The sequence below is a fragment of the Scatophagus argus genome, chromosome 19, assembly GCF_020382885.2.
Source record: "Scatophagus argus isolate fScaArg1 chromosome 19, fScaArg1.pri, whole genome shotgun sequence".
Lineage (NCBI taxonomy): Eukaryota > Metazoa > Chordata > Actinopteri > Scatophagidae > Scatophagus > Scatophagus argus.
In genome coordinates, this window is record NC_058511.1 from 9,973,812 (window position 1) to 9,984,430 (window position 10,619).

Here is a 10,619-nt window from a genome sequence, read left to right on the forward strand (position 1 = left end):
TTCTGGCTGATTAAAATGAGAGAAGACCCAGTTTTCAAAGGATGCGTATCTTTATAATATGATCGTGCTCAGTGTCACGCTCACAATGCTGACAGCTGGGGTTAACGGAAATTATCAAAGCCGAGGGTAACTAGGATGACCAGATTAGATCTGCCAGAGTTATAGCGTATCTACTCCACTTCCACGTACCACTGGATGTTTATCAGGCCGCAGCACCACTGACTGAATGTAAATGAGGCTGAAGGGTTAGCGTTGTGACAGAGGGCGTGGGCCTTTATTGTTCACAGTTAATTATTGATACTCTGCCTGGTTAATCAACGACATTAATGACCCCACCGCTCAGAGATAAAACAACTCGGGTTTCAGCTGTGGAAAGGGAGGAAACTGTGACAGACTGTGCATGTGTGGTGACATTTTTCCATGAAGAACTGACGCCACTGATGAGAATGAGTTCATCTTATTCACGATGGAAAATCACCCACTGAGACGAAAAACTGCATTATTGTCATTCTTTAATTCAAGTGTTATTCAATAACCAAATAGATACTTCATAAAGCCCGAAGATGTGGTTACAGCTTACAGAAAAGTGAGACTGGAAAAAAATGTGTCCATTAAAAAAAATACACAGCAAATAAATCCAAGTGCTTGCAAAGAGCTTAAACTCATCAAGGCAGCAACCAGCAACATTTGCTGCTATCATCGTAATACTTTCATGTCTTTCTGTCTCAGTCAGAAGTCAAGTCACACAACTGTAGCTCCTGTTCAAAGTGACATACAACTTAAATGATTGGCAGAATAAAACTGCATCATCAGTGCCCTATTGGTGACACACATAAAACATTCAGCATATTCCCGACTGATTTTAGAAGACATTCAGTTTGCACAGGCACAGGTGCACGTACTCACATACACACACACACTGACCTGGTCTTTGTACAAAGATTTAAAATCAATGATTGAATTCACACCAAAGTCCCTTCTACAACTACAGATCATACAATTAACACGTGGACTGAAAGTGGTCACAGTGTAGATACGACAGACAGTGTGTTAGGCAAAAGGACCGATTACACATGCATCAATTCAGAACTACTTGCTATTAAATTATTAACAGCAGGTGCAAATACCTCAGGTAACACACTGAGACTTAGAGGTTGTCAGGCAGTGTCAGCTCAGTGGCTGCTGCCATACTGCATAATTTACATCACAGCCAAACATACAGCAAAACCATATACAAGCATACAATGCTTTTACATTGAACAGATTTCTGTTGTTTTTTTTTTTCTTAAATTAAAATCCTAAATAATGAAAATATCAATTACATTAGACTTTACTTCAGGGCAGATGTGTGGGTGTTCTTAGGTTGATACTGACAGATAATAACAAATGAACAGTTTGCAGGTTTACCTCAGAGTTAGGTGTGCTTTGTGATTTGTTTTGTAAAGCAGGCCTATGGGGAGGTATGATCCTTTAAGCAGGTTACAAATAGCATATGAGGTGCTCTAATTTCCACATGCAATTCATTTCTACTTAAATAACCTCATAAAAACTATTTGAATTAGAAACGCTCATTACAAACAGGGACTATGTGTGTATATGTGCTTTCTGCACACACTATAGTACTCCATGTGAAGCTGGCATGGTGTGAAGGAGAACCAATATGGTTAAACAATTTATATTCTACTAACAAAGGCTGCATGATTTCTTGAGGTGTCAGCTGTTTAAAACCGTCTCCGACTGCTGATTAAAAGAGAACCTGAGACGATGAGGAGGTAGATCAGCTCAGCTGTAGTGAGGCTGTACAATACAGATGGTCAAACAATGCATTTAAGTGAATTCTTGCTATGATGGCAGTGACATCATATTCTTCATAGCTAGCAGTCATCAGGCCAGGTACACAGGACAAAAAAACCATCATCTCATCTTCTGCTCCTTAATGCCACAGGCTTTCCGGATCTCCTTCGGGTGTTCAAAGACGGCTTGGACAAACTGACCAAACAGACGCTCTATGTATCCCTCACCACGGGGAAACAAACCCTGCAGGAAGGCAATGTGTCCACCATGGGCCGTCAACAGCAGAGCAACGTTAGGCAGCTCCCTGACTATGGTCAACGGGAAGGCTGTGTGGGCAGGAAAAACATGGGGAAAAGAGTCAGATATGATGAGTGCAAACATATTTTGTGGCATGGAGACTGAAATATTAACCACAGCACTATTTTTTGTGTGTGTTCATTTTGCAATGAACAGTATAAAATAGGGCCAGGATCAACAGATAGTGTGATTAAGTGAGCGTACATGTAATCTTTAAACATTCCTATTTCAAACACCAAGATAAGGAATATATAAACAAGACTTCTTTTCAATTATGCATTTGCATCAACACACAGCTGAGTTATTAAGGCGTTAGGGGTGGATGTCTGCACACTGGAGTTCAGACAAAATCCACAAAAAATCCACACACAGAGGTGGTCTTGTTTTTTACGTCAAGAAACATACATGAGGTCCAGTCTGGGTATTGCAACACAATCCTTTAATCACACTCACATGTGCAAACAAGGAATGGAGATAAAGTCTGTATACCCACAGTAGTTCCACAAAAGCAACCAAACGCGCAGTGCAGAGATTCTCTGATGTACCATTTTCTATAAATGGACTATAAATAATAAATAATATTCTTCCAATCTTCATACTTCCAATAATGAAATCAAAGACAGACCTCAGATTTAAGTGACAGCTAATGAGAAGTTAAATCAAAAACTGTAATGCTATCACAATGTCCATCTTCTCCTATTTCCTACTCACCATTCCGGGGGGAAAAGGGATCATCTTCAGCGTTGAGACACAGTATGGGCACCGCTGTGTTGGAGAGTTTTCTGTCTGGGCTGGCGTCGCGGTAATAGTCCGTACAAGATTTATAACCAAAGAGCAAAGTGGTGAAGCGTTCGTCAAACTCCCTGATTGTACGCGCCTTGAAGAGAGGTATGAAATGAAAAGAAGAGAAAGAGAAAAGAAAATTAGACACACATAAAGAAAGAGAAGAAAAAGAGAAACTATAATGACAGAAAAGTTAATGTAAGGAATGAATGGTACCTTCAGGACATAATCAATGTCCACCACTTTCTCCAGAACCTTCCTGTGCCTGTGAGGAACAGATACAACACACTTATTTCACCACCACAAGCAGAGAAGCAGCCAAGAACAAAAAAAATCCTTGAGGAGAGCTCAACAGCTACTATGAGCTCTAAACCAAAATTATTTCTCAGTAGTCTGTCATACCATCTAACATATCAGGATCACAGAAATAGAATGACACACATTTTCCGGCCATATCACACCCCCTCCCAATTTATTTATCAATTTATCAAACTGCAACTTGTCGGACCTGGTGACGGCACGACACAAGCCGTTTGTGAGGTGTTTGTTGAAGAGCAGCCAGTTTAGTGGTTCTTCCATTGATTTGGAGGACTTCTGTGCATCCCAGGGTACTGAGATGGTGATACCCGCCACCATCCCTGTTTCTGTGCGCTTACGGGCCAAGTAGTTTAACAGTAACATGCTGCACAGGGTGAAAGAAGTGGACAAATAAAAAGATAAAGTGAATTAAAAGTAGCAACTAAAAGTAACAAAGCCAGGATGCATTTAACAATAATATAATTTTCTGGTAACATTTTCACAGGGAAATGCAAGCAGTTGGAAACCTTTACACCCTGCACCAACTCACCCTCCCAAAGACACCCCAGCACCAAGCACAGGGGCATGTGGGTAAAGACCTTTGACATGCTGTACCACACGCTCGAGGTCTGAGGTATTGGCTGCGCAGTAGGTGACGGGCGTCTGAGGCGACCAAAGACAGAGCAGAAGCATTACATGCAGTGTTGCCTTAGTCAAGCTTTCTATAGTTTCAGATTTACACTGCCTGTCTGTTGGTTATTCAAATTGGAGTAAAAAGTGTCTGGGACTATTTTCAGCTGTGGATTAATACACATTTGGTCCTTTAAAGATTATTTTGCATTTTGATATACTGCATACAAGCAGCATTTTGGGGGGCAGACTGGACAGTAGTATGAAGGTAGCTTTAGCTCTTATAATGAGACATTGCTATAATCACACAGGACCATTGAAAATAGTGCTCTACACACACTGACAGACAGAGATCACTGTCTGTTGAAATAACAGAGCGAAAAGGAAATTTCAAAATGAAATGTCACATGACCATAATTCATAAGGTTATTTGATGAAGTTCATGTTTTCGTTGTATCCACATGGCTGAAAGCACTTACTGTGAGTCACTTTGGATAAAAAGCATCGACTAAACAAATGCAATGCAATGTCATCATTGCGCCTACCAGCAACTCTTCCCCTCCGACGCCTCTGTTATTGAAGACCACACATCTGGGAAAGAAAATGCCTATGAAAACAGCTACAGCAGCTACTGGGCAGTAAAGTTTGTGTTTATATTTAACCTCTGATTTTGGCAAACAAATCAAACAAATGTCACAATTTAAGACAGAAGACAGGTGAGCATCACGGCTGACCTGTAGCCGCGGTGAGTGGCCTGTCTGATGGCATGGAGCACATAGGACTGCTGGCTGTTCCCTGTCAGGCCTGGGAGGATCAGCACTGTGGGGCGGGTAGAGGATTCTGGGTAGGTGGCACTGGCCTCATTGTCCATCCAGTCCAAAGAGATCTGACCACCATCAACTGTCCGGATCAGCTCACTGAGGGACAAGAGTGGATTACTAGCACATTAACAACATAAAAATGACCACTTCTGTATTCTACAGGTTTAAGAGTTAAGTCATTGACAAGGATCTGGAACACATGGACTAAATACTCTTACAGAAGAAATATATAGGATAGACAGCATGGTAAGATGACAAAATGACAATGTCAGCCAGCAAAAGGAACATAACAGTAAAAACGGAACTCATGAAGGAGGTTCATCCTACTTGCGATAAACGACGGGGGGGCGGGACTTGAGGAGGGCACAAACCAGTGTTTGAAACCGGCCTCCCCAGCACCACGGAGTGGGACTGAAGTGCTCAGCCACCACAGGACAGTGCTTGTGGAGGAACGCACCAAAAGCCTTGCTAGAAACCAGGACTGGTGTCTGTAAGGAAAAGAAACAAAATGACAAGTTATGAAAACACAAAGACCTGAAAAGCACCTGTGACACGCAAGAATGCATGCAAAACGAGATGGTTGGGATTTGGGGGACAGTATGAGAGGTATGAGAAACAGGGTGTGCGTGTCTGTGTTTTTATGATGTGTGAACTACAAAATGACTTGGAAAAAACACAATCCACTTTTTCCACAATATAAAATGACCTAAGAAAATATGAAATTGGTACCTTGGTATTAACTACCTCATATTGAGTGGACAAAGATAAAATGCAAAATTGAATAAATAAAAACGAATTTACTAGACATAATACAAGAGTAGAATAAGACTAAAAATGATTAAGCGAGAAAAAATATAGAAAGACACACAGACACACTTTTCGGTGTAGTGCAGTCGTCATTAACACCGCTGGCCGTGTCCGCAGTGACTGACCTGACACTTACGGCCCCTCAGATAGTACAATCCGGCCGTGAGAGAGCAGATGAACACCGTATAAGGTCTGGAAATACACTCCCAGTATGTTCTCCATAGCTCCAAACACGAAAGAAACATGGCTGTGTTTTATCTAAGTAGAACAGAGAGCTAACCTGGTAGCTGACGGTACGTAAACGTAACTAACTGGTTCACCGACACAACGGGACAGACAACTGACTGACAGACAGACGGACAGAGTTAACCTGCCTTCATCACCACCAGCTAACGTTAAAGATGTTTTACAGTCGCCTCTTCTACCCCGACACCTTCCATTAGCGCTGACGGTGATGAGGAAGAGAGAGCCGGTATCATCTACTTTAGGAGCAGCTACTTCCTGTCTATAGGACGAAGAGGACTTGGAAGAGGGACGTCCAACGTCAAAGTCCGCCGTGGTGGTCCACCCCATAGTCCACCCTCACCACGCACTACAAACATGGAAGTCAAGTCCCACGCATGCGCCTTTCTTTTTCCTCTGTTTTTGACCCCGGAAGGTTGTCGACGAGGACGACTCGGAGCTGTAGCGCCACCCCCTGTTGGGTGGTGACAGGGTGATTATTGTCTTTTTTATTGGACAACTTCCCCTGGGCTCCAGACCCTCAGGGGATCCAGTAATTAAAGCTTATTTCGTATTACTTTGTAGTTATTTGATTAAAAGCAAAATTCTTTGGTAATATTCATAAATAAAGCACTATTATTGAGGGCCTGTTTCACAGGACCCTACACCAAATATCCATAAACAAATTTATGTTCATTTAAATTATTCGAAACTACTTGACTTACAGCACACCTGGGATGGGGTAGTATTCCCCTTTCTTAATAATATTTTGAAGTTGGGGGTCTGAATGTAGTGTTCAGCTTATTTTTGCCCTGGGGCAATTATTATTTATTACATTGATGATATATATTAATTTCACTTGCAGTAAGAAAACAAAACTTGAAAACTGGTTTTGCTAGAATTGCTAACAAAGCATCAGATTATGGTGCTCTTGCTGCATGAAGCAAAAGGAGCAAATTTGCACAATTTAATTCGCACCATTATGGCTCCCAGAATGGAACAGTTGCTATGTTGGAACATAGGAGCCATAACACCAACACCAATATACAAATCTACATATGATATGTAATGAAGTTCCACACACAATCTCATTCAAAAAGTCACACTCAAACCTTTTTGATAACTTGCTTTTATTACAGATCTTAAAATTGGCCTTGTGAATCTGTAAAAATACTAAAAAACTAAGCCTAAGGAGATCAACATGATGATTTATACAGAACAATAACAAAACAAGATGTTAATATTTGCCTTTACTTTTTTTTGTTTAAATCTCTATTGATTAACTTGATGTGATAATCAGGACTTATTTGACCTTGCTGAGAGGGATTCCTGTAACCACCTCTGACTCAATACCACACTCATCAGCTCCACGCCTGATCTTGAAGAAGCCTGAAATGAGAAGACACAAGAATGCGATTTAAGGCCAACACCTCTGTTGTGACATTAGTCTGTTCTGCACTTGAGAGAGTCTTGCCGTACCTTTATCTCCCCAGTCACTATTCCAGGAGTTTGCAGCCAGCCAATAGGGTGTCCCATTCTCCTCTCCCCAGCCAAGGAGCTTGATGGCATGGCCGCCCAGCTCCTCCCCTGTCACGTGCTGGTATACACCTACAGCAATATGATCAATAATATTAGTAATATGAATCACCACATTTATATGTTGTAGAACAGCCGGTCCCAACCAAGGACATAAATCTCATCTCATAAATCTGAGATGTCACGATTTAAAGTAAGAACAATAAAGCCGCTCTTTTGGTGAAATTCTGAAAACCTGTGCAAATCGTTGAAATTAAACAGTATGACATGGAGAAATCAATGTCTGGCTGAACTGCTCGAAATATACACACTAAGGCCTTAATAAGTGAATATGAGTCGCAAGACAAAAAGGCTGGAACCACTGAAATTAGGAGGATGGCGTGAGGATGATGTCTCTTTGACCAAATATAATATAGACCAAATGTTAAGAGTAAACTATGAGCATCAGTTAAAGCAGGTAACAACAGCTTCAAAACCACAGAAATGTATTGAAAATAGTGAAAAGTATATTGTTGTATCCTGCAGGTTGCAGTTTGTAGGTTTAACATACAGTTTCAGACTTGCAGTTAGTCCAAACCAGCCTCACCCGTCTTGTACAGTAGAAAATCTGCATAGACAGAGAAAGCTGCCTCCACGGGGCCGTTCTTGTACAGCTCAGTCATGATCTGTTCCTGCTGGGATGGGACGCCGTATGAGCTTCTACCTGCAGAGGGAGACACAAGGAACAATAACATCACCAGTCGAGAAAAGTGCATGTTGGCAGGGGGATTGGATAACTGTAGCTAGTCTGTACCAAAGTGTTTGTCCTTCTGATAGGATGGTGAGTATCCATGAACGCAATGCTCTTCACACCTGGGAGTCTCCTGTTCACCCTGACAGGGATGACGAGTTCCATTTACATGATGCTCGCAGGGGGCGATGCTGTAGGGTCGGCAGCCTGTCAAACACACCGTCAGCTTCAGTTCACTTTTCAGAGGCTTTGGCTTTATAATCCTATTTCATTTCACACTAACCGACTTTAGAGCCATACAGGCCTCCCGTCACAAGTCCTTTCTTTGTCCAAAAATCCCACGCGGCAGAGGGAAAACCACCTAAACATCTGCATCCACAGGACAATAAAAACAAGTGTTGTTCAGTGTTCCCTTAAAAGGACCTGCAGTAGACTGATTTTTTTTTCACTTTTTGTTGCTCACCCCAGGCCACATTCATCACAGCAAGACAGCAGATCTTCAGCAGAGATCTCCACAGAGATCTTGCCGCCTGTTTGGATACACAACCTGTCAGATATCGCTTCAGCTGCCCCAAAGGCCTGTGGGAAATCGAAAAAGGGAACATCAGTTTGACAATAAGGAAGCGGGTTCTAAATTGCACTTAATTTATCTATTGCTTCCCCTTCACTGAGCAACGTCATGCTGATTCTATTGCTGTATCTACTTTGATGTGTCCTCCTGTGGTCTGTCTTACCCAGCAGGACCCACAGGATCCCTGGTCTCTAATCTGTTGGATTGTGGGACAGTTGGGCCACTGCTGGCGTGGGTCGAAGCTGTCTGGAAGCTTTATGCCTTCGGTATTGTGAACCCTGAATAAGAAAAGTATGGTCACTGCACACCGCAGATAAGATGAGCCTGCTGACTGTCACCTGTTTGGACATGTGAGTGACTGTGACACACACCCACACACACACCTTCATATATGGTGGTGGAAGAAATATTCAAATCTTTTATAGTAAAGTATAAAATGTCCCCTGTGACTGTTTTATTATTATATCATGAGATCATTATGACTCATGCATTAAAGTAAAAGCAGTACTCTCCTGTTGCAGTTGGGTGTAGTGGAGCTCATTTTGAACTATTTTGTATAGAACTAATTATTTTCTCTATTTACTGATTTTTTTTGGTTTGTAAAAGCTATGAAAATAGTGAGAAATTCTATCACAGGAGCCCTAAAAAATGCCTCAAACTTATTAAAAATGACTTCAAGTTATTAAAAATTTCAAGGGAAAAGCAGCACGCCCTCACATTTGTAAAGCTCGAGCTGTGAAATGTTTCTGCATGAAAAATGAAACAGTGAAAGTTACCAATTGATTTTCCAACTGTCTAATAATAATAACTTAATAATAACTTATGAGTAAAGCTGCCATATTAATGTAATCAAGTAAAAAAGAGCAGTATAAAGTAGCATGAAAAGACTCCTAAAATTCCTCAAATTTGGACTCCAGTACAGCACTTCAGTAAATGTACTTTGGTATAAACCACCAGCGGTGGTGCACTGTTTAAACTTACACCTCTGGCAGCTTGGGTCCATTCAGTAAAGTCCCACACAGTCCCTTCACATAGCTGATATCAGCGTTACCGAAGTTCTGCCCAGCCTGCAGCAAAAGTAGTTTAAACGAGAGATTACAGGAATCACATCATTCATGACCATATCAACAGTCTCTGCAGAGATGGTTCAGGACTCACTGTCCAGGTGGTGTTGGCCTTGTTAATAAAGTCGACCATCTCCGAGGAGAGCGGAGGGAGGTGAGGACGAGCCCAGCTGACAGAGACCGTCACAAGTACACAGAGGAGAGCCAGTGGACGCATCCTGCACAGACAATGACGGTGCCAGTCAGGTCAGGATTTACCTCAACATCTTTGCTCTAATCTCTCTGCAGCGTCTCGACTTTTCAATTTGCAAAGGTTGCAGTAAAATAAGCACAACTGTGTTACTAAGTAATTTCTCTTGAGTACCGGTAATAGGATTTTAACTTAAGTTGGACAGAGCTGCACCTCCAAAGCAACTGAACCCAAAGTTGCTGGTAACACGCAGAATTAGAAAAATGTTTAACATCTTAACCTGCATCAACACAAGCACACACATTAAATTTTCTGAACAGCGAAATCAAATATAAAGTTGTTGTATTTAAGATAGGAATTAAAGTCATGACGATACAGTGAAAGAAAGACAATCCAACATATCTAAGTCTTAACTTCTACCTGTGTCGCAGTTGTTTTGATGGATGTTGCTTCTGAGTTATTCCTTCCTCTCACTGGACGTAACACCAGTAATCTTACTTCTTACTGTCGTCTTTACAAGTTATGGAATCACATGTCTGTGTAATGAACGCATCATCAGTACACATCTCATGTGACTAGCAAAAAGTCTTGGCGAAGGTAGACAATCTTAAAATTATGACCTGGAAATAGAAGAACGCCTTCATAACTTTAACCATTATTATGAACTTTTTTAACCAGTTTTTATTATTTTGCTTCATAACTATTACTTCAACTACACACACATAAACAAAATGCAGCTCAGTGTATGAACCTTGAACCTCTCATCTAAAATATAAGATTATGATTTTTACAATCCGGAATCTATAAAATCAAGTTTAACCAACAGGCCGTAAACCAAAACATGACCTGTGTTTTATGCACAGTCACCACTCAGACT

The 10,619-nt window shown here is 41.3% G+C and overlaps 2 protein-coding genes across 3 annotated transcripts; both read right to left on the minus strand.

Annotated features, from left to right (window-relative positions):
- Positions 1-492: 492 nt before the first annotated feature.
- LOC124050862 (phospholipase ABHD3-like) lies at positions 493-6,054 on the minus strand. 2 transcript variants are annotated; one of them, XM_046373791.1, is made up of 9 exons: positions 5,555-6,054; positions 4,950-5,110; positions 4,536-4,718; positions 4,347-4,392; positions 3,722-3,834; positions 3,383-3,556; positions 3,091-3,139; positions 2,803-2,968; positions 493-2,120 (listed from the first exon to the last, which is right to left on the minus strand). In XM_046373791.1, exons 1-9 carry the CDS (start codon positions 5,672-5,674, stop codon positions 1,915-1,917), a joined length of 1,218 nt encoding a protein of 405 aa, XP_046229747.1. In that variant the 5' UTR covers positions 5,675-6,054; the 3' UTR covers positions 493-1,914. The 2 variants fall into 2 exon arrangements, with proteins under 2 accessions (XP_046229747.1, XP_046229748.1); XM_046373792.1 differs by having other exon boundaries at positions 5,804-6,052.
- A 758-nt stretch (positions 6,055-6,812) lies between these two features.
- Positions 6,813-10,242, minus strand: LOC124050574 (cathepsin B-like). The gene is made up of 10 exons (XM_046373258.1): positions 10,163-10,242; positions 9,647-9,770; positions 9,470-9,555; positions 8,652-8,766; positions 8,381-8,496; positions 8,201-8,286; positions 7,981-8,124; positions 7,774-7,890; positions 7,131-7,259; positions 6,813-7,040 (listed from the first exon to the last, which is right to left on the minus strand). The coding sequence occupies exons 2-10, from the start codon at positions 9,767-9,769 to the stop codon at positions 6,955-6,957; spliced, it is 1,002 nt and encodes a 333-aa protein (XP_046229214.1). The 5' UTR covers position 9,770; positions 10,163-10,242; the 3' UTR covers positions 6,813-6,954.
- Between the last annotated feature and the right edge of the window lie 377 nt (positions 10,243-10,619).

What these genes read in the sequence shown, in the direction of transcription:
- LOC124050574 (XM_046373258.1), bottom strand. Translation starts at nt 9,769, where the DNA reads ATGCGTCCACTGGCTCTCCTCTGTGTACTTGTGACGGTCTCTGTCAGC. An exon ending in GATCCTGTGGGTCCTGCTGG is followed by an intron (nt 8,497 to 8,651) that starts GTAAGACAGACC and finishes GATTTCCCACAG; the next exon opens with GCCTTTGGGGCAGCTGAAGC. An exon ending in CCTGTATGGCTCTAAAGTCG is followed by an intron (nt 8,125 to 8,200) that starts GTTAGTGTGAAA and finishes TGTGTTTGACAG; the next exon opens with GCTGCCGACCCTACAGCATC.
- LOC124050862 (XM_046373791.1), bottom strand. Translation starts at nt 5,674, where the DNA reads ATGTTTCTTTCGTGTTTGGAGCTATGGAGAACATACTGGGAGTGTATT. An exon ending in CCCCCCGTCGTTTATCGCAA is followed by an intron (nt 4,719 to 4,949) that starts GTAGGATGAACC and finishes CTTGTCCCTCAG; the next exon opens with TGAGCTGATCCGGACAGTTG. An exon ending in ACATTGATTATGTCCTGAAG is followed by an intron (nt 2,969 to 3,090) that starts GTACCATTCATT and finishes CCTCTCTTCAAG; the next exon opens with GCGCGTACAATCAGGGAGTT.